The sequence below is a fragment of the Felis catus genome, chromosome C1 (genome assembly GCF_018350175.1).
Source record: "Felis catus isolate Fca126 chromosome C1, F.catus_Fca126_mat1.0, whole genome shotgun sequence".
Lineage (NCBI taxonomy): Eukaryota > Metazoa > Chordata > Mammalia > Carnivora > Felidae > Felis > Felis catus.
Genome location: NC_058375.1, coordinates 28,010,956 through 28,038,248, shown reverse-complemented (window position 1 = coordinate 28,038,248; position 27,293 = coordinate 28,010,956). Strand labels below are relative to the sequence as shown.

General features: G+C 52.6%; 1 protein-coding gene across 3 annotated transcripts; it reads left to right on the top strand.

Annotated features, from left to right (window-relative positions):
- The first annotated feature begins 11,935 nt into the window (after positions 1–11,935).
- Positions 11,936–25,703, top strand: CSF3R (colony stimulating factor 3 receptor). 3 transcript variants are annotated; one of them, XM_011284725.4, is made up of 17 exons: positions 11,936–12,131; positions 13,207–13,261; positions 15,183–15,266; positions 17,361–17,657; positions 18,582–18,705; positions 18,855–19,042; positions 19,885–20,054; positions 20,169–20,322; positions 20,415–20,494; positions 20,921–21,128; positions 22,105–22,293; positions 22,675–22,776; positions 23,424–23,570; positions 23,685–23,825; positions 24,062–24,155; positions 24,399–24,477; positions 24,895–25,703. In XM_011284725.4, exons 3-17 carry the CDS (start codon positions 15,203–15,205, stop codon positions 25,372–25,374), a joined length of 2,517 nt encoding a protein of 838 aa, XP_011283027.3. In that variant the 5' UTR covers positions 11,936–12,131; positions 13,207–13,261; positions 15,183–15,202; the 3' UTR covers positions 25,375–25,703. The 3 variants fall into 3 exon arrangements, with proteins under 3 accessions (XP_011283027.3, XP_003989914.4, XP_044891491.1); XM_003989865.6 differs by having other exon boundaries at positions 24,396–24,477; XM_045035556.1 differs by lacking the exon at positions 22,105–22,293 and having other exon boundaries at positions 24,396–24,477.
- Positions 25,704–27,293: the final 1,590 nt, after the last annotated feature.

The window sequence follows — 27,293 nt, the reverse complement described above, 5'->3', positions numbered from 1 at the left end:
GGATAAGAGATGTAACAAAGTTGCCAGATTTTTTTCTTTTTTCTAAGTGAAATCTATGCCCAACGTGGGGCTTGACCTCAAGAACCCAAGATCAAGACTCCCGTGCTCTACCAACTGAGCCAGACAGGTACCCCAAAGTTGCTAGATTTTTAAAACAACATATAAGACAGAAGAAAGAAGTTATCTTTCCCTGTAGGGGAGAAAAAACCAACTGTATTTAGGAGATGTAATTTTAAAATATGTATCATTTACAATTGCAACAAAACTATAAGGTAACCAGGAGTAAATCTAACAAAAGATGTATAAGACCTGGGTGGAAACTTAGCATTTAAAGATGTCGATTCCTTCTAAATTGGTCTGTAAAATCAACGCACCTCCGATGAAAATTACAACAGAATTTTTGGGGATCTAGACAAGCTAATTCTAATCACCTTAGCAGAGCAAACATCCAAAAATAGACATGGCTGGCAAAGAAAAATAAGGTGAGGGGACTTGCCCTCCCAAATATCAAGACTTTTAAAGGTCAAGTAACAAAGATAATATGGCATTGACATAGAGATGCTCAAACTGACCAACAGAACAGAGAGCCTCCAACCACAAATATATGGAAATTTGATATATGATGTAGATAAAAGAAGCATTACATACAGATCACTGGAAAAAGCAAGTGCTGTTATCAGTGAGTCATTGGATATCCACACAGAAAAAAAAAAAAAATGAAATTGGATCCTTTCCCCGAACCACAAATGATATCAGCCCCATGTGGATTAAAGCTTTAAATATGAAAGGCAAAACTTTTAAACCCAAAATAAAAAGCACCCACCATGAAAGAAAATATTCATAAATTCAATTACGTTAAAATTAAGAACGTTTACTCATCAAGACATTGCAATGAAAATGAAAAGACAAGCCACCAGCTGGGGGAGAAGTTATTTGCAACACACACAACTGACAGCCCAGTTGAACACACGAGCAAAAGACAGGAACAGGCATTTCTCAGAAGTAGGACATTAAAGACAATCAACACATGGAAAGATCAACCTCATTAATAATCAGTAAAACGCAGATTAAGACGACATGAGGCACAATTTTACACCATGTTGGCAAAAATGAAAAACTCTGACACCACCATGGGTTGGTAAGGATCTGGATCAGTAGGGACTTTTACACTTAGCTGGTAGGAATGTAAATGAGTGGAGGCATGTTGGAAGACACGAAGGTGCCATTTGTAAGTTTAAACATTTGCAAATCCTCCTTGCCCAGTAAGGTCTCCAAAGAAATTCATGACCGCGTGCACCAGGTAATTGTGTAAGAATGTCCCTAGGAGCAACGACGACAACAAAAAAAGGAAACCACCTCAACTGCTATTGATAAGAAATGGATAAAACCAATTTTTGGTATAGCTACACAATGAACTCTACAGAGGTGAAGTGAAAAAGCTCCAATCACCCCTACCAACATGGCAGAAATACAACGTTGAGAGACAAAAGCAAGTAACAGAAGACTGCATTCAGTATGACGTCATTTTTATAAAGTTCGAAAACAAGAAAACCAAACAGTATGTTGTTTACAAAAACATAAATGTGTGATGACTGTACCTTAAATATATGTTTTTCAATAGAAAGAGAATAAGCAATATAACACTCAAGATCGTTGCTACCTCTGGGGGACTGAGGAGACCAGGGGGTGGGGGGTAGAGCAGGAAGGAGTTTACGAGTGGATATAAAGGTGTGGCCCATGGTCTATAGCTGTGCCTTCCAATGCAATAACCATTAGCCACACTGTGCTTATTCTGATTATATTTAAAACAGTTAAAATCAAATAAAATATAATCAGTCACATGAGCCAAATCTCAAGTGCTGAAGAGCTGCATGTGGCGAGTGGCTACTGTCTTGGACTGCATAAATTTTTAGGACATTTCCATCACTGCAGAAAGTTCTATTGGACAGCTCTGTTGGAGGCCAGAGGCTGGCAAACTTTTTTGTAAAGTGTCACATGGTAAAAGGCCCTTTTGACCCCATTTTGCTTTGTGGAACATGAGGTCTTTTGTCACAACTAATTCTTTTATTGTACCTCAAAAGCAGCTACAGACCACAAGTAAATGCACGGATGTGATTGTGTTCCAATAAATCCTTATTTAGGAAAACAGGCAATGGGCCAGATTTGGCCTATAAGCCATAGTTTGTTGACCCGTATTCTAGATCTTAAGTTATGTGATTGGTTGACAGATGGTCATTTTATGATTATGCTTCATAATTTTCAAGCATTCTTACGTATCAAACATTAGAGAATAGTCTTTCAATAAATTTTAAAAATATGTCTAGGGACAATTGGTGAAATCTGAGTAAGATCAATAGATCAGGGGCGCCTGGGTGGCTGAGTTGGTTGAGCGTCTGACTCTTGATTTCAGCTCAGGTCATGATCCCAGGTCATGATCCCATGGGATCAAGCCCCACGTCAGGCCCCATGTGGAGTCTGCTTAAGATTCTCTCTCTCTCCCTCTGCCCCTCTCCCCTGCTCATGCTCTCTCTCTCTCTCTCAAAAATAAGAAAATAAAAATAAATTAAATTAAATCTTTTTAAAAAAGATCTATAGATCAGATAATAGGATTATTAATTTTCTGATGTTTAGCATTGTGCCATGGTCATGTAAAAGAATGTCCTTGTTTTTAGGAAGTACACAGTGAAAACACTTAAAGATAGTAGAGAATCACATGTGCAACATACTCTCGAATGGTTCAGAAATGGATTGTAGATGTAGATGTAGATGTATACACACACACAAACTGCTTGCTAGGGCTGTCATAGGAAAAGACTGGATGGCCCAAACAGCAGAAATTTATTTTCTCATAGTTCTGGAGGCCAGAGGTCTAAGATCAAGGTGTCAGCAAAGCTGGTTCCTTCTGAGGAGTCTCCCCTCAGCTTGCAATCAGTCACCTTCTCACTGTGTCCTCACCGTGAGGTCTTTTCAATGTATGTGCTCATCTCTAGTGTCTCTTCCCCTTCTTATAAGGACATCAGTCATATTGAATTAGGGCCCTATATTAATGGCCTCACATTAACTTAATCACCTCCTTCAAGACCGCATTTCCAAATACAATCACATTCTGCTGGGGGTTGGGATTCAACAACAAATTGAAGGACTAGGGCACACAACTCAGTCCATGATAGATTAAGGGTAGATGATAGATGGACGGATAGATAGATAGATAGATTAGATAGATAGAAGATAGCATATTTGGTAAAATGTTAAAGATCTGGGCAAAGGGTATATCTACCCTTTTCTGTAAAGTTTTCTGTACTATTCTTGGAGCTTTTCTACAAACCTGAAATGATCTCAAAATGAACAGCTTAAAAGCACGTACGTATATAGTTAAATACGCTTTGGCTTAAAACAAAGCCAAAAATACAATTACAGTTGTACATTGATGCATGTATGTTACTCCTCAACAAAAACCCATGAAGTCAAAAGGAATAGGAGGTTGACATTGGCAAAGCCAACAGCCCAGCTGAGTAAGGAGAGGACTGAGAAGGATCTGGTCACCGGAAGGTTGTGGATGATCTGAAAAAAGACACTCTTTGGGAATTACGAGGTGGAAGCTAGATTAGATTGGGCAGTAAGGAGATGGAAATAGCAAATGTTGACAACTCTTTACCATATTTTGGCCTGAATGGGAGGAGAAAGAGTCGTACCGAAAAGGAAATCACGTGAAAGGAAGAAGGAGTGGAAGAAGCTGGATCACGGTGAAATGTGCTGGCAGAACCACAGAGCAGGAAAAGCCTAGAAGCCCATGGTATACACACAGTGGAATCAAGCTGCCTGGCTCAGAACCAGATCCTGACTCTGCCACTTGCCGGCTCTCTCAGTTTTCCCATTTGTGATATGGGTTCATGTGATAATAGACCCCACCCATAGAACAGCCATAAAGATTAAATCAATGAATAAATATAAAGCACCTCAAGGAAGTCATGGTGGTTACAGTCAGCACAAAAGCAGGAGGAGAAGTCATGGAGAAGATGGTGGGGAAATGAAGGAACTTAGAAGAGGAGTGGAGGGTGAAGGAGGACCATGAGAAGGACCCCCATCCTTGGGAAACGCCCGGAGAGGCATGTTTTGATGGCACAAAACCAAGAGTGGTCTCGCTTCCTAGCCAACTGAGAGTTGGTGGGGGAAACTCTTGAGAAGGGGCCTCAAGGGTCTCAAAAGTACTGAAGGGACAGTTTGAGGACGAAGGACAAGAACAGAGTTCGAGAGACGGCTTGAAGGCCCAGGGGAAATTGGACGAGACCCCCGTCTGATTTTCCACAAGCGTCTTCACAGGACCCACAACAAGCCCGGCTTGGGTGGGGAAGAGGAAACAGCTGACGACAGCTCGATCTGGGGGGCCCTTCCGGCCAGGGAGGTGGGAGCACAGGGCTGCAAAAGTATTGAGCATACAGGTAAGAGAATCACTAATGAGTTCAGGCTGGGCTCCCAAAGCGGGAAGAAGGAAAGAGATGAAGTCAAGGCGGATAGCAAGGAAATAGGAGAACTGGGGCCTGGAGGCCTCCCTGAGCTCACAGAGCAGGAACCTTGGAGGTGGACGGGGGAATCCTAGACAAATAAGGGCTATGGTCAAAGAGGGAGGTATGAGGTATAAGGTCGTAGAAGTTGAGCGGTTCCAGGTGCCAGTAAGGTCCACAGTGTGACCACTGTATTGGTGGCTAAAGTGACAAAGCCCCTGGAGATGACTGGTCAAGGAACTGAACAACCAAGGTGTGGGTGCATCATCCATGTGGCTGAGAAGACCTCCCAGATGGTGGCAGGATGGTAGTGGAGAGGATGACCATGAGGCAGGCACCCAGGTCAAGAGAATAAGGCCAAGTGACAGGAGATCAGTAGATGAGAGTGATGGGGCGGAAGAGGCTGTCACAGCTTCGCAGGCAAGAGCTTCAAATGAGGACCCAGGAGCCATGTCTAGACCCAACACTGGGATCAAGAGAAAATTTAACCATGCTTCTGGCTCCTGGTCTACCTGGAGCTTGAGAGGAGGAGCCGCCTCCATTCGCAAGGGCTGTAGGGAGGCGTCCTTAGGGATGGGAGGCACTCAGAGGTTCTGCAAAGAGCTTGAGGATATGGGAAGTTTGTTTGTCAAAGACCACACCATTCATACACTATCCTCAGGCTCAAGCGCAGGGCCTGGTTGGTAGTAAATACTCAAAAATATTTGCTGAATAGATGGATGGGTGGTTGGGTGCGTGCACTTGAGTGGTAAATGAATGAAGGAATGGGAGTGTGATGGATGGATGGGTGGCTAAAGTGGGTGGATGGATGGATGGGTGAGTGTGATGAATAGGTGGGTGGCTAGATGGGTGAGTAGGTGGGTGGGTGGGTGGATGGATGGATGGATGGATGGATGGATGGATGGATGGGTGAGTGAGGGGATGAACAGAAAAAAGAATGAGAAGGTGGGGATGGGGGTGAGTGAGTCAACAAATGCAAGAACTGAATAAACTGGGCATTCCAGGAGAGACCAGCCTGGGAGACCAAAAAGGTGATGGGAGATGATATGGGAAGCCCTACCCTAGCAGTCCAAACCACTCATAGGACAGTTATAGGCACAAGGAGGTTGCAAAAGCCATCATCCCTCTGCTCCCTGGTGCCCCCCAGCCCAAAGGCTAATCTGTGGCCAGAAGCCCCCACCTGTGGCCCTTGGACCCAGACTGGTAAGGCAGAGGAGCACTAGAAACCACTGAGGACCCCTCTTCCCTCTCAGCATCCAGATCGAGCACCCCAGGAAGCAGGGGAGAACGCAGACTCCAGTTGTCATCACAGAGTTATGGACCCGTCTTCACCTCTCTCTTGCCTTAAACAGGTCATTTTGTTTCTCCTGGATACCCTTCCTCACAAGATTTTTAGGAAAAATGCCCCTGTCTTATCCCTTCCGTGGGCCCACCCCAGTGAGGATGTGAACCAGCTGCCTTGATCCAGCTCCCTCCCCCAAGGAAGCCCCATGATGGAGGGCAGATGCTGGCCTGGCCTGGGGACTCTCCCCTTATCTGGCCACCCCCCACACCTCCTGCCAGCCACAGGCTTGCAGAGGGAATAGGTTTCCTCCAAGCCAAGATAAGTATCTGAGCTTTATCTCCCCTCAGCCTCTGATCTCCCCACACCCTACCCCCAAGACTGTACCCCCTCCCCGGCCACACTATGGAGAGCAGAGATAAGGCCCTCCTGGCCAGCAGACCACAAGGGAGGATGGGGGCTGTCTTCCCTTTTGCCCACCCAAAGTTAGAATTCTGCTTCCTTCCCTAGAGGCAGGCCCCAAGAGAGCATCTGGACAGCCAGCCCAGCCCCTTCACAGCTTGGGCCCTGCACTTTTTGATCTAGCACCCAGCATTGATTACATCCTAATTGGTTCATTTTTCATTTGGGGGCAGCAATCAAAGGGAGAAAATCCTGCCAACCTGAGCACCAGAGAAGCAGGATAGTGGAGTCCTAGCTGCCACCAGGTGGAAAAGACTCCTCCAGAATCTTGGCAGGAAACCCGGGGACCCCTTGGGCCTGAAGACCCAGGTCCAATATCCAAACTGTTCTGCACCCTTTCACGCACCCCCTCCTCTATGCCAAGTCCCACGTTGGGTACTGGAGTCACGTATCAAGTCCCTGCCTTCACAGAACACCTGGGAGCTCAGGTGAGCAGCACCTAACCCAGCCTGAGAAATCCAGGGAGGCTTCACAGAGGAGGTGACATTTCAGCTGGGTTTTAAAGGATAAAAGGCATTTCTTCAGACACAGAAATAAGGGGAAGGGCATTCCAAGCAGAGGGAACAGTGTGGAGAAGTCTTGGCGCTGTGAAAAAACAGCATGCGATAGGACGGCGACGATAAATGGAGTGGTGGGGCTGTCGGGCCCACGAAGGGGAAGAGGAGGTTTAGAAAGGGAGCATGAAGGGATGAGGCTCGAGCATCAGGGAGGGTTAAGGGCTGGTTTTGAAGGGCCTCAAAGGCCGTGAGGAAGACTTGGAACTTTATCCCACGGGCAGCGAGGCACCAGTGGAGGGTTTTCACTCGGACAGTGGCCAGCCGGGATTGTGTTTTGAAGAAGCTCTCCAGCCGAGTATAGCAAGGGCGGCGTCCCGGGAACTAAGGTGGGGAGACCAGGCGGAGGCTGCCGCAGTCATCCCGAAGAGCAAGGACAGTGGTCTGACTCCAGCAGTGGCAGTGAGATGGGAGAGAAAGGACCCACACAAAGGGGTGACAGGCTACATGTGGGGCATAAGGGACAGCAAGGAGGGCAGGTCCAGATGCCATCCACCAGGACAGAAATTTTCAGGGAAAATGTGGAGGGGCCCAGTGTGGGGCACGATTAGCCTGGGGGGCCTCTGGAGTATCGAGGAGCTGATGGGGATCCGAGAGGCAGGACCATCCTGCAGTCAATGTCACTGCTGGGTCTAGAATGCAAGCCGGTTCCTCCTGTTACCTCCTCCTACCTCTCTGATGGCCTCCATCCACACTCTTCCTGCTCCCAGGCTTGACGCCTTTGCTCTTGCCCAGAGTACCCCTTCCTCCTCTGCATAATCCCACCCACCCTCCAGTTCCAACTGGAGTCCCAGCTCAGCTTAAGGGCCGGAGCGCAGATCCACAGTCGGAGGTGGGTGGGGTTCAAAAGAGAGGCAGAGAATATAAGAGAAGGCGCAGAGACCAGACTCAGAGCCCAGCTCTGCTGCGAACTGGCTGTGTGACATGGGGCAGTCCCTTGCCCTCTCTGGACCTGTTCCCTAACCTTTCAGAGGTGAACAAGGAAAGGTCCTTGCCCCAGGAAGCTCAAGGTCTAGAAAGCGCCGTGAGACCAGGGACTTGAGGTGTACTGAATCCCTTGGGCACGCAAAGCAGGAAAAAGTTTATGGAGAAAGACTTAGTGGTATTTTTCTCCGAGCCATGAAGAATGGGTACAATTTCAGCAAGTGGAGATAGAGGCAGGAGAGGGCCCTCCAGACAGAGAGAACGTTCCGAGCAACGGCTGGGAGGCGCAAAATTCAGGGTGTGTCCAAGAAAGAATGAGTGTCCAGATTCTGGGTTTTTTTGTTGTTGTTGTTTTTTGGGGTTTTTTTTTTTTTTTTTTCTGAGTCAACAGCTCGGGCCCTTTTTGTAAGCAGGCAGCCCGAGCCAGGCAGCCTCCAGTAAACATCTATTTGCACAATCGAGGTCACACACAGGGACGTGTTTGCACAACGACCTGTTTGCACAATCTCAGCCGACTGCTATATTCCAGCCAAACCAGGCCCCGGCGGATGAGCACGGCCTCGACTTCCGGACACTCACCCTGGCTGGCCCACCGGTTCCCGCCCCTCAGGAACAGGCTGCTCCTTGACCCACCCCCTGGCCCCACGCACAACAGGCCATAACACACCGAACCGATCCGACCCACCGGAGGGCCGCCCTCCCCAGGGCTCCCTGACTGGGCTTTCCAGCCCTCAGAGGTCACTGTCCGATGAAGGAGGGGGCCCTGGCCCCAGCAGGAGAGCTGGAGGAGGAAGTATCCACAAAGCAGACACTAGGTGATGGAGGGGTGGACTCCACATGTGTCTCGTGTTTGCCAGCTCTCACCAGAGGACACATTTATTGAGCCTTTACCGCGTGCCTGGCTCGGTGCCACAGGCCTCACGTGCATTCTTTCCCCAGTTTCTCTCACGAATCCCATAAAGCAAACGCTACTCTCCCGATTTTATAGACGCTGAAACTGAGGCTCAGAGAGGTTCCACAACTTGCCCGGGGTCACACAGCTAGTAAGTGGCAAACCCGAGCAGTCTCCTCAGCCCCTCTCTTGACCTGTCTATGCTAATGTAATGTCTCTAACGTCTCTCGCCCTGAGGAAAGTTCTTCCTTAAATCTCACTTGCATTTCAGCTGCGGCAGTTTTGTTTCCTGGTGCAGGGCCTCGGTGGAGAATGGAGCACACATGAGCAGGAAAATCCTGCTCCGAAACACTGAACTGTGCGGTGATGGGAAAAGGAAAGGAACTTTATTGAACACCTACTACATGCTAGTTAGCACACTGGGTTTCGTACCTCCCATAGCTCAGTTAATCCTCCCAAAACCCCTGGGAGGAGTTATCATCTCTGTGGCAGATAAGGAAATGGAGGCTTGGAGAGGGAGTTTCTGCAGTCCAGTAGATCCTCACTGGGAATCCTCTGTGCCGAGGCTGGAGGCGGAGATGGGAAGAGGGTTTCTGCCCTCAAGGAGTGCACAGTCTAATGGAGGAGGCAGACAGCCAACAGCCCACCGCAATAGTACAGGATCGCCAACGAGGGAGGGCACCTGACCCGGCCCAGAGAGGTGCCCAGCGCAGGCCGGAGGTCTGAGTGGGGCCAGAGGCTGGACTCAGCCAGCCAGAGGCGACCAGGGGCTCGGCAAAAGCAAACACACAGAGGTGTTCCAGAGCCCGGGGCAGGCAGGAAGATGTAAGCAAATCCTGCACGACTACAGCCGGAAAAAAAACGTGTCTGGGGAAGTGGAGGCAGATAAGGCAGGAGAGGGAGGTGGGGCCAGCTGGTGGGGTATCTTGATTGTCCCGTTAAGGAATTAGGGTGCGTCATAGGGCCTCTGAAGAAAGGGGACTGGCATGGTCACCCGTGCCTGCGTGTCGGAACACTCACTCTGCCAGGTGCTGACAAAGGGTGGAGTGAGAGAGCCCCGAACAGGGGGCCCGCGGGGAGGCTGGGGCACGCCCAGGTGAGGGGTGGGGAGACCTGACAAAGGTGGGGTCAGGAGATGAATTTCAGAGCTGTGGCCAAGCCCAAGAGCTCCATAAAGGCAGGAATGAAAGCTGCTTTTGGTCACCATTGTACCCCCGCACCTGTTCTGGGAGCAGGTTTTCTGAATGATGAACCGAAGGCCCGTTCTCCTTCATTAAGGACTGGTTGGATGTGGGAGTGTGGAGAAGCAGGTGTGAGGAAGGATTCCTAGGCCCCTGGGGTGGGTGACTTGGGAGGAGTGGGAATGGTGATAAGACTCTACCAAAATGAGGCACGTGAGGACTGGGGACAGGTTTGGCAAAGTGGGGGGAAGATTCATCCATTCAGTCATGCATTCGACAAAAATATGTCGAGGGCTCACTAGATAGCAGGCAGGATTGCAGACAGTGGAGGAAAAGGTGGGAACAAAAGAGACTAAAACCCTTACACTTGTGGAGCTTCCATTCTGGTGGGGGGTGGAGAAAGCCAATGACAGATAATGAAAGGGGATATGGAAGAAAAGAGAGATAGGAAATGAGGGGGGGTCAATTTTTTAAAAGGGTGGTCAGAGAAGGTCTCACTGAGGTGATACCTAAGCAAAGACCTGAAGAAGGGGAGGAAGTGACTCCTGTCATTATTTGGGGGGAAAGAATCCAAGCAAAGAAATAGCAGGTGCAAAGGCCCTGAGGCAGGAGGGAGCCTAACAAGTTCAAGAAAAAGAGAGTAGCTGGAGCAGAGCAGTAAGGGAAAGAATAGGACAGGAGCCAGGGAAGGAATGCACCCCCCCCCCCGGGTTGGGTGAGGCCTTGCAGATCATCGAAAGAACCTGGACTTTGACTCTGAGTGATATGGGGGCCATTGGGGGTTTGAGACAGAGGCTGACGTGAACCAACTTTTTTTGGTCAGTATCACACTGGTTCCTGAAGCTACAATAGACAGGTTGGTGGGGGACAAGGATAAATGGAAATAGGGGACCAAGAAGGGGACTATTGGATGGATCTAAGTAGGAGAGAAGGGTAGTTTGTCCTGACTGGTATTGGTTTAAGTGATATTTATATTTTCCAACATTTTATCATGAATATATTGACACACAGAGCCACGCTGAACTGTATAGGGAATATCCGTCTACCTGGGATTCTGGTTATATTTTGAAAGAACAGTCCGTGGGATTTGCTGAGCATGTGGGGCCTATGGGACATCTTGGGGAGGTTGCCACAGACAGTTGGGTATTTCCATCTGGAGCCTCGACTGCAGCCCAGGTCTGTCCCTCACCCCAGACTCAGAAGCCCGCTTTTTTCTAAAAAGGATCATACGTTAGGGACACTCTCCTAGTCAGTTGGCACCTAATCTTATTGGGTCATAAATCCAACAAACTATGAACAGTCTGAACCCTCCTTGGAAAAATGCACAGAAAATTATTTGTAAACAGTTTCGGGGGAATCATGGATACAGACATTGGAAGACGCTAAATGCAGTCTACTTCACTCAATCAAAAAATGTTCAGGGTAGCAGAATCCTTGCGAGTAAACAAATTTCTTTTTTTTTTTAAGTTTTTTTAAATTTTATTTATTGAGAGAGCGAGAGAGCATGGGAGGGGCAGAGAGAGAGGGAGATAGAATCCCAAGCAGGCTCTGCACTGTGAGCACAGAGCCCAATGTGGGACTCGAACTCACAAACCGTGAGATCATGACTTTAGCCGAAATGAAGAGTCGGACCGACTGAGCCACCCAGGCGCCCCGATGAGTAAACCAATTTCAAGTGAGCATATGAAGGCTGAGCCTCACCAGCCCGTCCCCTTATTTTGTTCCCAGAATCCCCATTTCTCCATCGCCTGTCCATGGTGGAAAACGTAGCAAAGAGGGGCACTGTCAGTAAGGTGCCGGGTCACAAAATTTCCTGTCACCTGGAAGCTGCCGCCTAGAGTACTGGGAGGATCAGAGCCCCAAGGCTAGAGCCAAAGAGACTTAGAGCCGAGCGAGTCTTCGAGCCAGGGTCTGTCTCTGACTGATGCTCCCCCAGGAGTGGACCATGGGAATGGCACCCAGGCGGGTTGAAGCCTGGGCCCTGGCCAGCCTCAAAGCTTTGAGGTCAGGAAATCCGGAGGCAGGGGAGAGGGACACCGTTGCCACATTCCCCGGCCCCTTTGAGACCCCCGAGGCAGGAAGGCTGCCCGGCCCCACCGGCTTCCCTCCCAGGCTCCTTCCTGTGCCTCAGCGACTGAGAGCGCAAGGGAGAGAAGGAGGCCGGGCAGGTGTTGCAATCCACAGCTCCTGGGCCTGTCACAGACTGAGCCATTAACGACAGGGCTGGGGAGAGAAGCCGGCCTGCGGCTGTTTTCAGGAACTTGCCCTCAAAAGGAGAGCAGAGACGGTTCTCCAGGGCGGTCCTCCAGGCGGGTGCCCGCTGCAGGCTCCAGCGTGAGTAGGGGATCCCCAAGGAGGGCTGCATCTCCGGCTTGACGAGTCCCAGGTCCACTCTCCCCCAAGCTCTGCCAAATGCCCGTATGCAGGCCTGGGACCAGGGCTCCTGCCTTTCGGATTGGTCCCTGGGAACCAGGAGCCCTGGACACTGAGTGTCTTTGACCAGGGCCGCCTCCTCTTTGGGGGCAGGGGGTGTGCATCGGGGAAGTCATAAATAGCCGAATATTTCTTTGGGGACATCAAGTTGGGCTCGGGGAAGGACACAATCGCCATCCCTCTCCGCGTCCCTGTCTCGGACGCTGTGTCTCAGCCCGTCCCTGTCTCCCCTGTTTCTGTCTTCCTCCCCAGCCCCTCCCTGGCCTGGGCTCCGGGTCTCTCTCTGTCTGACTCAGAGTCTTGCTGTGCCTTCCCCCATCTCTTACATTTTCCTCTTGAATCTTAAACTATTTTGGGGACCTCTTGCTTCTCAGCCCTGAGTGCTGGGGTCTCTGGGTCAGCGTCCTTATCTCCTGGGCTCTTTCTTTGTCAGAAAGAATCAGTCCCAGATTCCTTCCCCCCCAGAAAGAATCTCCATGTAGGAGAGTAAACACAACAGGAGAGAGGGGGTGTGAGCTGGGCAAGGGAGAGCAGGGGAGAAGGCTGAGTGCAGGGGAAGGAGAGGAGAGCAGGAAGACGTGGGTGATAGCAGTGCCTCCAGGAGGCAGCGGGTTCAACTGGAACTGGGCGGGAGAACCGGGCAGATGGCTGGAGAGAAGGCGAGGCTGGGGTCCCAAGGAGCCACAAGTAGGGAACCCAGAAATGGGGCTCTGAAGCCATGCCGTGTGACACGGATGAAAGCAAGGTGGCGGTCCTGGGGGGCTGTGACCACACAGCCTATAAGCGGGAGAGGAGGCCAAGAGGGTTCCGGATTCCATGATGCAGTGCCCCGCTTCATGGCATGTGAAAACAACCGACGGTCCCCGAGGGCTTCTTCTACGCAGGCTCTGCGCTGAGCGCGTTTATCACAGACCATCTCAGTGCATCCTCACTACAGCCCTGAGAACGGGGTGCTGATGTTCTCCCCCTTTCACAGATGGGGACGCTGAAGTTCAGAAAGGTGAAGTAACCTGTCCAAGGCCACGAAGCTGGTAAGTAGCGGAGTCGGGGCTGGAGGCTGGTCTAACTCAGAGCCGGACTCCCCACTTGTCTACATACCGGCCCCCAGAGAGTGAGACCACGCTCCAACAGGCCCCAGATCACTCTCAACACTCTCAACTGGGGTAGGGGTCACCCAGGGCTGCAGCGGGGGACCAGAGACTGATGTCAGACATGCCGACACTCAGCAGCAACCCAGGGGGAGGATGCCCGGCCTCTCAGGGTGGGGTTTGGCTACCCATTCGAAACAGGAATCAGAGGACAGGGATGAAGTGGTATCTCACTGGGCACAGGCTGGGCCTTATGCTGATCCTTGCTAGGGCAGCAGGGCTGGGGTATGATCAAAAGCACAAAGAAATGGAAACCACTGTCCCAAAATCTGGGCCCAGGAGGCTAAATCTTCCACAACAAGTGTGGGGGAGGGGGGGGGTTGATGCTAATCTGGTATAATGCAGTAAGAAAGCTGCCAACCACTGATTAGTAGACCAGGGTGCTCTGAACAGTGGTGCGGGTTTCTCACTGCACAAAGCTGCCCAGCTAAGGAGTAAGTAGAAGCTGAAATCCAGTCTATTCTTCAGTTGCCAGGTCTTAGTGTGAGCCTGCATCTGCCCAGAGGAAGGGGCGCTCTTTTCCTGATTGGCAAAAAAGTGACTTACGGGCTAGCGGTCCCTTGGCATTCTGATACCGAAGTGTATACAAATAGCCCAGGGGTTGGGGTAAGGCCCTGCCTTGGGTATCTGGGAAGTTCTTATTCATACCCCTGCCTGGGAGGAAGAGAAAAAAGGAGAGAAACTCTCCCCCTTCTGAGCACAGGGGGTCTGCTGGGACACCACTTACATGCATGTGTTCCTATATGTACACGCAGGCTAGACGGTGATTCCCACTGACCTGCCACCGAGGGTGCCAGTTAGTGCTGAAGAAGCAGGTGCCTGGCCCCAAGACCCCAATGGGAGCAGAATGGAAGGTTAGGCTAGAAGCCCGCCATGGCAGAATACCTTTGGCATACTTCCAGAAACAGAAACTGGAGGCTCCCAACAGGCAGGCACTGTCGCCAGGACCGCAGGGCATCTGGCCCCAGAAAACCTCCAGAGGTCTATGCCCAGAAGCGGGGGTGCATGGACCCCCGTGCCCTCCCTTTCCCACCATCGCCACAGAGGCCAGCCTCCCCCAGGTGTAACCTGACATGCCTCAGCTACTCCATGCAATTGTCACTTTCCGCCAAGGGGCGCCTCTAACCTTTCTGGCATGGCTCACTCAGGAGAACGTGCCTAGTGCTCACGCGTGTGCAACCTGGACGTGCCAGGAAGTTAACACCCCAAAGAACAGCCCTTGACTGATGGGGGGTAGAAGTCAGTAGATGAATGTTCCCATCCTCCCTCCTGTTCAAGGGATAAATTGTCCCTTGGGTGGATAGTTCTGACGTGTATTCTACACGGCTCCTCGGAAGGTTCCAGCAGGATGGAGCCCCAAGTCTGTGATACACCCTTATGTCGGCTTTCCCTCCTTACCTGTGATCATTCTCCCCACCCCCTCAGTGTTCCTGGGATCCTTCCTATTAAATTACCTGTGTGCAAGCCCAGCCCAGATAAAAGGGAAGGGGGAAGAATGCTATTCCTTGACGCTCCTGTCCCCGCTCTCTCCTGGAAGGCAAATATAATAACAACAGTGGCAGTCACTCACACAGTCATTTCCTACGTGCCAGGCACTATGCGAAGCCCTCGTCTTGCACCATTTCTTGTCTTCTTCCCAAAGCCCTTTGCAGTATAGGCGGTTGTTACCTCCATTTTGCAGACAAAGAAACTGAGGCTCAGAGAGGTCAAGTCACCTGGCCAAAGCCACACTGTGGCAGAGCAAGGGTTAAGCTCAGCTCTTACTCCGAAGCCCATGACCTTCACCATCCCCCTCTGCCTCCAGGTGAGCACCAAGTTGGCACTATGGTGGAGCTGGGAACCTGGAGCCTGACCAGAGCTGCCCTGATTATCCTGCTGCTCCCCAGAAGTGAGTGTGGCCGGGGATAGGGGTGCCGTGGGGAGGGAGAGGAGTCACAGCGAGAAAGACAGAGTGGAGGTGGGAATCATTTCCCTGCACTGCCACACTGCTCCTGGGGTTCCCAGAGAATCAAGGCTGGGCCACAGATGTGGGGTAGCCGGCTCCCACCCACAGACCTCTGCGGGCAAACCACCATCCATGAGGAGTGGTGAGCGGGCCTGGGCTGGTCAGCCTGGAAAGGGCTGGGTGACCCAGGCCTTGTCTGCAAATCTCTGCCAGGCTGTCAGAAGGAAGCTCTGAGTCCCCTGCAGGCTTCGTGGGCAACCAAGAGATCAGGGTGGGAGCCACAAGGAGGCAGGATTCATCCTGGAATCGGGAAGCCCAGGCAGAGCTCCCCAACTATGGAAACTCTATCTTGATAGGTAGAGAGCTTCCCATCTCTGGGGATATGCAAGCCGAGGCCAGGGTTGACAGGGAGGCTGCGCAGCAGGGGCCAGCGCACTTTGCTTGATAGGACTATGGAGGCCACATACAGTCTCTGTTGCATGCTCTTATCTGTTTTCTGTTCTGTTTTCACCCTTTAAAAATGTAAAACCCACTCTTCGCTGGCAAGCCATACAAAGCAGGCCACCCTCAGCCCTGCTGAAAAGGATGCAGTGCCTGGCGAAGTTCTGGAGTGCACAGTTTTGCGAGGTCCCTTCCAGTCTGAAATTCTGAGTCTGTGAAGTGATGGGAGCCCCACGTTGAAAGTCATGAACTTGCTTCGTGATCCTGGGAGAATCCCTTCTCCTCTTAGGGCCTCAGCCTCCTCATCGGCAAAACAGGCCCGGGAACACATGACAGAGGAGAGGAGGCATTTGGGGGGGGGGGGAGGGGGGCAAAGTGCAGCGCTGCCTTATTTGTTTAGACAAGAAATATTCACTGAGAGCCTACTCCGTGCTAAGCTCTGGGAATACAGTCGTGAGCCAAACAGCCAAGGTCTCTGGCCTCACGGAACTTCTGGCCTGATCTCTGGGGAGACAGACAAACAACTAACCACATGGCTCCGTAATTAGGAAGGATGAAAAGAGATTTAGGAAAGTTCAGGGCACTTGGCCTGGTCTGGTTGATCAGGGCCTGGTCTGGTTCCCCCAAGATGCTAAATGTTAAGCAGGTGAGAGAGAGGAAAAAAAGAGCCCCTGAGAAAGGAACAGCAGGTATAAGGATCTGGAGATTGGAGAGATCGTGGCATTTTCAAGGAATAGGAAGAAGGCCAGAGTGACTGCCGACGAGAGGGGGTGGTCTGAGCTAGAACTGGGAGGCGTAGCATGGACAAGGCCAGGAGGGCCCTGAGAAGGACCTGGGTTTTCATCCCGATCGTGGCAGCAAAGACATTGGTGGTGCCTGGCATGTCATTACATCTAATCCTTGCAGCAACATGAAAGTAGGGACTATTTTTCATCCCCATTTTACAGATGAGAAAATTGAGGCACAGAAAGCCTCGGTAACATACCAGGATCACACAACGAATAGGCAATAGAACCAGGCTCTGAACCGAGGCGGTCTAGTTCCAACATCCGTGCTCTTACCCACCGCCCGGCTGCAGTGCTGACGCGCCGCGATCCGGAGGCAGTAACACAATCAGATCTGAATTCGGAGAGCTGGGGCTGTGGGCTGCCTCTCATTCCAACCGCCGCTTTCACCACCTTTGGGGAGGGCGCTGCAGGGGGGACCTGTCTCTGTCCTGCGGTGTGCTGGGGCTGGCTTGCGAGACCTAAGGGCGCACGTTTCCCCCCAAGTTCACATTCAGTGATGTCACACGGGTAGCTGGACACCAGGGAAAGCAGCCCATCCTACAAATCAGGATGTGGCTTTGTTGTACAGTCAGTTGATAAGCATTGATCAACACATCATTCTCTCTCTCTCTCTCTCTCTCTCTCTCTCTCTTTTGCCCCTGAGAGCCCCTCACCGTCCCCATAGACAGTCTCCCCTTTCCAGCCCCCATAACTTCGGTGGGGAGGCAAGAAGGTAAGGGCCCTGAGTCTAGGAGTCCAAAGACTTAGCTTTTTGGCCCAGCTCTGCCAGGCACAGGGGTGACTCGTGGCCCGTTCTCTCCCACCCCAGGCCTGGAGGAATGCGGGCACATCAGCCTCCCAACCTCCGCTGTCCGCCTGGGGGACTCCATCACAGCCTCCTGCACCATCAGCCCCAACTGCAGCCACCTGGGCCCGGAGTCACAGATTCTGTGGAAGTTGGGAACACAGCTTCAGCTCGGAGAGAGGCAGCAGCGTCTGGCAGATGGAAGCCAGGAATCCACCATCACGCTGCCCCCGCTCAACCGCCCGCGGGACCTTCTCTCCTGCTGCCTGCGCTGGGGCAACAGCGTGCAGATCCTGGACCAGGCTGAGCTGTGGGCAGGCTGTAAGTCCCTGCGGCCGTCTACCCACTCCGCCTCCATGCCCTCCTGCCAACACGAATAAGAGCTAGGATTCACCGAGCACTTGCTCAGTAAGCACATTATGGGCATGGTATCAGATAACCTTCCCTACCAGCGAGGAGTGCTCTTTAGCCCCATTTTGCAGATGAGGAAACTGAGGCTCGTTTGGTGAGGGGCACAGGCGAATAAGGATGTGGCCGAGATGTATATCAGCCGGCGTGGCTCTGAAGTGAGTGTAGTAACCACTACTCCATATGGCTGCCACATAAGCCCAACTACCCAGCCACTGGAGGGTGTGCCCAGGGAGGACACACTTTACCATCTGGGCCTGCTCTCAGTTTCTCTGCAATTCAGTCTCAGCCCTCTGCTCAAACTGAGAAGCAAGGAGACGATGCCAAGCCAGTGCATGAGGAAAGAACTAAGACCAGGTTTCCTTGTTAAGAGTCACTAGGAGTAGAGCAAACACTTACACAGCACCTGCCATGTGCCAGGCATTGCCCTGAGCGCTTTGTACATAGTGAGTCACTCAGCCCTACCCAGGGGGTAGGCATATCACCATCGCCCCGTTTTACAGATGACGAAACTGAGGCACAGAGCGGCTAAATGACATGAAGATCACAATGGCTAATAAATGGCAAACCCAGGATGAAAGCCCAGACCTACACTGTCACGGTCAAAGGGGGCCGAGCTGAAGGGGTCGGAGGCTCTGTGATGCCTGCCCTGTACATGCCTATAATTTGACTTGCCCCAGGGATGCCCCTCCAGGGTCACCCCGAAGGAGGCGAGCGAGTAGACAAGGTGACCCCAGAGGGAACAACCCCGAGCAAGGAAACGAAAATAACTGATTCCAGTCAGAGCTTTCCGAGTGGCCCTACTCCAAGCCCTCACTCTCCCCACCCTTCGTGCAGACCCTCCCGCCGCGCCCCACAACCTGTCCTGCCTCATGAACCTCACAACTAACAGCCTCATCTGTCAGTGGGAGCCAGGACCCCACAACCACCTGCCCACCAACTTCACCCTCAAGAGCTTCAAGTAAGGAGGGGTCTCTGGCCGCGTTCCTCTGGGTCCTGGGGTGGGGCATGGGCGGGAGTGGGGCTGGGGGAGCCAGAGGCAAACACGGGAGGGAGAAGGGGGCCTCGCTTTCTTCTTCTGCTAGACACCCAAGCCTGGCCTATTGGCAGGAGCCGGGACAACTGCCAGACCCAAGAGGACTCCATCCTTGACTGTGTGCCTAAGGACGGAGACAGCCACTGCTCTATCCCACGCAAATACCTGAAGTTGTACCGGCACATGGGCATCTGGGTGCAGGCAGAGAACGCACTAGGGACTGGAAAGTCGCCACAGCTGTGCCTCGTTCCCATGGATGTCGGTGGGTGACGCCGGGTGTGGGGGAGGGGAAAGGCCCCCACAATGGGCAGATCCACAGAGGCACAGAGAGGGACTCCCAGACCCAGTGACAGACAAGGAGATCCCGGATGGCCTAGAGATAGAGGCAGACGAGAGAGACGGAGACGAAGTGGAATGCAGATGGGGCCAGAGCTACGGGCGGAGACACAGACACACAGACGTGGGAGAAACACCGAGGCAGGGAGACACGTTCTTTCAGCAAGCTTCTTGAAGTGCCCACGGCACGCTAGGCGGGCGTTGTTCTAGGTGCTGGAGACCTGAACGAAATATCAGAAGTCCTGCCCTTGGAATGTTACGTTCTAGTGGGCAAAATAAATAAAATAGAATGTCAGGCAACCAGAATTATGAGGAGGGAGTTAACACAGAGGGGGAGGTGGGGAAAGCCGGCGGGGGGAGGGGGGGGAACAATTGCTCTTTCAGTAAGGTGGTCAGGGGTGGCCTCACTAAGAAGGTGACATTTGAGAAGATCCTTGAAGGAAATGAGGGAGCAGGCTGCTGGATAGCTGAAGGGTAAGATCTCCAGGCAGAGGGAATGACGAGTGCAAAGGCCCTGGGGCAGAAGGATGAGACAGAGACCTAGGGAGAGACAGACACATATATACAGACAGACCTCCAGAAACAAGATGACATGGAGATGAAGAGACACAGAGAGACGGAGAAAAAAAAAAAGCAGGCTGACAGAGACCCCAGGGGTGGAGACCCCAGGGCAGAAAACGGAACAACAGGCAAAGAGAGAAGCAGGAATAAGGCAGAGCCCTATAGGATGGGGCAGGGAAGGTTTCTGACAACCCCTCCTCCTTACAGTGAAGCTGGAGCCCCCCACACTGTGGGCCCTGGCCCCCAGCCCTGAGGTGGCCCCACCCCAGCCAGGCTGCCTGCTGTTGCGCTGGGAGCTATGGAAGCCGAGCCTCTACATAGAACAGAAATGCGAGCTGCGCCACCATCCACAGCTCGGAGAAGCCAGCTGGGCCCTGGTGAGGTGGAAGGCAACCTCAAGAGCCTGGAGTGGGGGTGGCTGAGGGGAGGGTGGCTGAGCTGGGCCTGAAGGGCACAAGGATCCAGGCTCAGAGCCACGGCCATCCCACCAGGTGGGCCCCCTGCTCCCTGAGACCCTCCAGTATGAGCTCTGTGGGCTCCTCCCATCCACAGCCTACGTCCTGCAAATGCGCTGCGTCCGCTGGCCCCTGCCTGGCCAGTGGAGCGACTGGAGCCCTAGCCTGATACTGACCACCGCACAACAGGGTAAGTGGGTGGGGAGGGGCCAGGAGCAGCCATCAGGACAAAGTCCAGCCTTCAGGGCCCTCCCTGAGCCGCTCTTCCTGCTCCGTCCCCAGCCCCCATCGTCAGATTGGACACATGGTGGCGGCAGAGGCAGCTGGACCCCAGGACTGTGGATGTGCAGCTGTTCTGGAAGGTGACCCCTTCTGAAGGCCATCCCTCCACCCCTGAGACTTCTCCCAACCCAGACAGATCCCTGTGGGCTGGGGCTCAGGACTCCAACAGTTCTGGGAGGTTTAGATGCATTTGTATGTGATTTGCCTGCACTTTGCATGTACCTAGGAAGCTGGGTAGCACCCTTCTGGAGAGACTACAATGTAGGACTCACCTATGGCAAAGAGTCAGCTCAGGGAATGGTTAAGTGCCAACCTGCTCCTTCCTTTCCTCCCTCCTAGGACCTGGCATGGGGAACAGGGAAGAAGGAAGGGAGGGAGGAAGGTTGGCTCCCAGCCTGTGGGGGCTCAGTTCCTATGACCCACCCACCCCATCTAGAAGCCCTTCCCCACTCAAGATGAGCTGTGCGCCCCCACCCCTTATCTTCTTCTTCCTGTGTCCACCGCAGCCAGTGCCCTTGGACAAATACAGCGGGCAGATCCAAGGGTACCTGGTCAGACCACCAGGCCAGACTGGGGCAGTCCCAGCCCTCTGCAACACCACGGAGCTAAGCTGCACCTTCCACTTGCCCTCGGAAGCCCGGGAGGTGGTCCTTGTGGCCTATAACACAGCGGGGACCTCTCATCCCACCCCAGTGGTCTTCCTGGAGAGCAGAGGTAAAGGGCGCTGGCGGCTAGTAGAGTGTAGTGGGTGAGCACGTAACGTTCAGAGGCTAGACTGCCTGGGTTCACAACTAGTCCCGTCACTTGCTAACAGTATGACCCAGGCAAGTGACCCCTGGCCTCGGTTTACTCACCTAGCAAAGGGGGACAATCCAGTGCCTACCTCAAAGCCCTGCTGCGAAGGTCACACCCATTAAGACATGTGCCTGGCACCACGTTCCCGCTCAGTATGTGTTAGCTACTCTCGTTATCATCAGCCGGAACCAAGTTAAGCTGGTGGTGGTACCACACAGGCTCACATTCACTCACATGCTCACAAGTGCAGACGCTCATAGACACGCATTCGCGTGTGCGTGTATGCACGCGCGTGCATGCGCGCGCACACGCACACACACACACAGTCCATTCTGCCAAAGAAGATAGGAAGAAAGCCCTACATTTTTCCGGCTGGAACACGGTCCCTGAGTTAATTGCTCATTCTCAGTGGATCGGCCACCACCAGCCCCGGGTTCCCCTGAACATGGGTCCTCACAAGGTGGCACCAGCGATAACAAGAGCTCGTACTCCAACTTACGAGCCGCATGACCTTAGGCAAATTACTTAACCTGTCTCAGTTTTCTCCTTGATAAATTGGGGCCAGGGTAGCGCCTCCCTCCTACGACGCTTAGCGGACTCAGTAAATTCACACATACCAAGGCCCATAGCCGCACAGACCATGAACTACACAGCGTTAGCACTGATCCCTGTCAGACACTCCTCGGCACGACGCACTGTGCCAGGCTCGTTCTAGGCATCATCTCATTTGATCTGCGCCAGGACCCTTACAGAGGAGCAAACTGAGGTCCTGATGTTGACTTACTCAAGGCCACCCGGCTTGTAAGTAACAAAGCCAGGATTTGAACCCAGGCTTCTGGCTCTGGGACCCGCATTCTTCCTGCTTTTGCTCTCTCACCTCCTACCCTGTCTCCAGGCCCGCCCCTGGCCAGGCTCCACACCACAGCTCGAGACCCCCACAGCCTCTGGGTGGGCTGGGAGCCCCCCAGCCCTCGGCCTCGGGGCTATGTGATTGCGTGGGGCCTGGGTCCCCCCAGCCCCAGCAGCAGCAATATGACCTGGAAGATGGAACACAACGGGAACATTTCCGGGACCCTGCTGCAGGGTGAGGCAGGCCTGGGGACCTGGGAGGCAAGGAGGCAGTGTTTGTCAGGCAGAAAGCAAGGGGCGGGCTGAACCCCCCTACAGAAGAAGCAGACTCCCCAGTCTTTCTTGACTCCTTAGTCTCGTCTCATACCCCCAGAATCAGGAAGTTCTTCCCCCAGTCTAGCCAGATCCTCCCTTTTCACAGCCCTGCCCTGCCACCTTCCTAGCTCTCCTCCTTTTCTGCCCTTACGTCCATCAAATGATCTGAAGAAGAGATAGACGAGGCTAGCCCTGCAGCACAAGGCCTGGGTTATTCCCCACCGGAGGTCTGAGGTTAGCTCCTGATCATCTGCAGAGGTTAGCCCCTCACCAGGCGGCCTGCCCCATTTTCTCTCCACAGAGAACATCAGGCCCTTTCAGCTCTACGAGATCACCGTGACCCCTCTATACCAGGACACCGTGGGACCCTCCCAGCACATCTATGCCTACTCCCAAGAGATGGGTGCGTCAGCCACCAGGCTCCTCCCAGAATCCTCCCCTCTCAACGCCTGCCTGGGGCCCCACAATCAGGACTATGAGGGAACATTTCCTTCCTCCCCCACCTCTGACCCACAGGAGACCCTCTCCCAACCCTAAGATGACCCCTGGCTTACAGTGGACCCCTGCAGCCAGACAGAAGTCAGGTGGTGGGGTGACAGAAACTGGGGCGTGAGTTGGGCAGAATTCACGAAGCGAGTCTGGCAAAAATCAACCAGTTTCCCTGAAAGAAATCAAGTGTCCTGATTAGACACTTGATTGAAATTAGTGGCAGAAATTAGACAGAAGGCCCGCCATAAAGTCAGAGAGCGAGTGGCGGAAATCAGATAGTGAGCCCAACAAAATCAAGCCTGGCAGAAATCAGGAGGCAAGGCTTTGGAGTCAGAGAACCAAGTGCAAATCCTGACTTAGCCACTTATCAGCAGTCTGTGGAATTCAGTCAAAGGTGCTGGCAACATGAGGCTTGGGCATGGGTCCCCTTGGACTCTCTTCTCCCACTCCCCGCCATAGTGTGGCTCAGTTCTGGGCTCTGGGGAGCCACAAGACGTCCAGCTAGGCTCTCCACTCTTCTCTGCTCCCCGTCAGCCCCTGCACCTCTCTCTCTTCCGGCAGCCCCCTCCCACACCCCAGAGCTGCATCTAAAGCACATCGGCAAGACCTGGGCCCAGCTGGAGTGGGAGCCCCAGGCCCCTGAGCTGGGGAAGAGCCCCCTGACCCACTACACCGTCTTCTGGACCAACGCTCAGGACCAGTCCTTCTGTGAGTCTCTGCTCAGTACCTCACAGTCCCTGAAGGCCTGGGAGGGGACGCCCAGCAGCCTTAGAGGGAGCCTCAGCATCTGGGCCCAGGCTGACCATTCTCTTCTACTCCCAGTCACCACCCTGAATGCCTCCTCCCATGGCTTGGTCCTCCACGGCCTGGAACCTGCCAGCTTGTACCACGTATGCCTCATGGCTTCCAGCAAGGCCGGGGCCACCAATAGTACAAGCCTTACCCTGATGACTTTGGCCCTAGGTAAGGAGAGCAGGGGGCTGGCCAGCCAAGGCTGTTGGGAAGGTTCATCACCCAACGGATCTCTCATTTTGAGGCCCTGCCTGGATCTGCTAGTCTGAGGGAGGAGACTGAGCCCAACCCATGAAGCCCAGGCTGAGGGAGGAGGCCCATTCCTGCCCTCAGAGCCCAATCTGAGGGAAGAGGCCCAGCCCCACTTGCATGCACTCTAATCTCTTCTGGCTTTCCCCTCACCCCAGAGGAGTCTGAGCTGCATATCCTCCTGGGCCTCTTTGGCCTCCTGGTCCTGCTCATCTGTCTCTGTGGGGCTTCCCGGTTCTGCTGCAGACCCAGGTGAGTCCTCTCAAGACACCTAACACCTAGCTACCCCTGCCCACAGGGAACTGCAGGCTGGAGCGGGACTGTCCAGGTCCCTCCTCGCCTTCCCAGGCCTCAGGGCCCATGCCTGGGTCCAGCCCTGCACCACCTTCTCTCTGTACTAGGGAGCCTTCAACTGCTAGAGCGGGTGGGAGAAAGGATGGCAAGATGGGAGGGGGCATGCCTGACCCAGCCTTCACCTGCCTTCTGCTCCAGCAGGAAGAATCCCCTCTGGCCAAGTGTCCCAGACCCAGCCCACAGCAGCCTGGGCTCCTGGGTGCCCACCATCATGGTTGAGGTAAGAACCCCCATGGGAAAGGGAAATGGGGCCGGGGGCGCTGGCCCAGGCTCAAAGTGAAAGGAACCTCCCCCAAGGATGAGTCCTCAGGCCTTCCCATCACTTCCTAGCAAGGTGCCCTCCCTCTGGAGTAGAGCAGATCCGAGTTTGCATCCCAGCTCTACCCATTTCAAAGCCTCAGCCATCTCACTGTGAATTGAGGTGAATCTCACACAGAATCATTGGGGACATGCACCGAGCTAAGTCTGAAGCCCATAGCACGCGTCAGGAATGTATGAGGTGCTTTGCAAGTGTCACCCTTTGGGCTCCAGCAGAGAGCAGCAGGAATATCCCCACAACTGGCCCACCGCAGGAAGGCACAGTGGCTGGGATGACTACGAGATAAATCTTGCCCTCACCCCACGTCCTTGTGTCCAGGAGGCCTTCCAGCTGCCCAGCCTTCGGGACCCCGGCATGCCACCCATCACCAAGATCACAGTACTGGAGGAAGAAGAGAAGAAGCCGGGGCCCTGGGAGTCCAACGACAGCTCAGGGACCTGTGGCCTCCCCACCCTGGTCCAGGCCTATGTGCTCCAGGGGGACCCAAGAACACCTTCCACCCAGCCCCAGCCCCCGTCTAGCACCAATGACCAGGTCTTTTATGGGCAGGTGCTGGGCAGCCCCACAGGCCCAGGTCCAGGGCACTACCTCCGCTGTGACTCTACTCAGCCCCTCCTAGGGGGCCTTACTCCCAGCCCCAAGTTTTATGAGAACCTCTGGTTCCAGAACAGCCCCCTGGGGACCCCAGAGCCCCTCGTCCCAAACCAGGAGGATGATTGTGTCTTTGGGCCACTGCTTGACTTCCCCCTCCTGCAAGGGCTCCAGGTCCATGGGGTGGAGGGGCTGGGGGGCATCTAGCGCTTCCTGGGACCCCCGCCCAGGCCTGCCTCTTGAAAGGCCTGGGCCATCCAGAGGAGAGGAGAATATCAGTAAGCCCATCATGAAAAAATCAAATCGTCCCAGAAGGGCAGGAAGACTACCAGTATCTCCCTATCTCTGGTCCCCAGCATCCTTCCTCCACCTCCCAGGCCCCATGGGCTGACCCTGCCTCTCACTTTAGTGGCCAGAGAATGCTTCATCCAACCCCGCCCACTAGCCTTCTGTGTTTAATTCCTGTAATTTTAGTCTCTTAAACCGGTTCAAGGTTTGGTTTGTTTTGGTTTCGAGAAACTCTTGCGTGTGCCTGAGTCTCTGTTCTTTTTCTTTTCAGGGCCCTAGCAGTGATGGGGGTACTTATCAGAACTGTTCGTTTGTGTATTCTTTCCTTCGCTCATTAATTCCACCAGCCCACACGTAGCATTTAGGTCCTGTGCTGGCAGCAGGGACTCAAAAATGATTTGGCTCAGTCCACCCTCAAAGGGCTCCCATGCTAGTGGTGGAGACTTGAAAACTGGCCATTAGGGCACGGTGGCCAGAGTTATCTTGTGAGGGTGGGGGTGAGGGGTCACAAAATGCTATGGGGTATGGGGAATACACTTCGGAAAAGACCAATCCCTGTTGGAAAAATATAATTAAAAACAAAATCTCCTGGGCTGCCTGGCTGGGTCAGTCAGTGGAATGTGTGACTCTTGATCTCAGAGTTGTGAGTTCCAGCCCCATGTTGGGTGTAGAGATTACTTAAAAATAAAATATTAAATATATATATTAAATATTAAATATATATTTTTTATTTAATATAAAATATTAAATATATATATATATATATATCCTGCCAACCTAGAAAACCTCTCCACAAGGGTAGAAGAAAAAGAAATCTGTTTTATTATTGAATGAACATTAAACCAGAATGTGAAACGCATGTGCATCACCAGCAATCCCCTAAAGAGCTTGAAAAGACAGAAGTCTTACCCTTGCATATAGCCAGGTGGATACAGGTTATTGCATACATTTTCTTAAGATAAACAGTAACTTGTCCTCAATGACACCATCTGTCTTTGTCACACAGAGTTCATCCTAAATTCTCCTGGTAAATGGGGTAGCCACGCAAGTTTACTAATTGTCTTTACCCAAAAGAAAACTAAATTTCTCATATCTTTATTATGAGAAGAGTCAGGTTTGCAACTCAGAGGCAGGCAGAAACTGGGAGACGGGGCCACTGCCTCCCTTAATGATTACATTTCAAGACATGGCTCCCAGATCCTTGAGAAAAACATGTTGTAAAACTGGCAAGAGGCTTATTTAGCTTTTAAAAAGATTTACGAGTGCCTCAAAAGGGCAGAGAAAGAATTCACAATTACAAGTTTTCAAAAGTAAATGCTTTAAGCAAAGTGAAGGGGAGAAGAGCTTTCTCCCTCTTTGCACCAGGGAGGATTAAAATTTTATTTTTGTGTCATCAAAAATTTATTTTCCCTACTTTTAATTTGTAGTTGTCCTTACACCCCTCATTTCACCAATATTAACACAGCAAATATTTATCAAATGCCTACTATATAGCGGGTCCTTGGCACACAACTGCCTCAGGTAATCCTCCAACAATGCAAAAAACTGATACTGTTATTACCATTCCCATGTGATGAATGAGTACACCGTGGCCCAGAAAGGTGGAGTGACTTGCCCACAGGATCATACAGTGAGTAAATACTGATGAGTAAAATGAGCTATGATTTCAGCCCAGGACTGTCCCATTCCAAAATCAACGACCTTCATCACGAGGCTTACCAGGCTGCCCGAGAGGAGGCTGGAACCCAGTAGTTCTTAGGGGGCCTCGTCGTGGAATACAGGAGGAGAGGAGGTGGAAACACTAGGTTGGGGGAGAAGAATACGGCAGGCCCCACGGG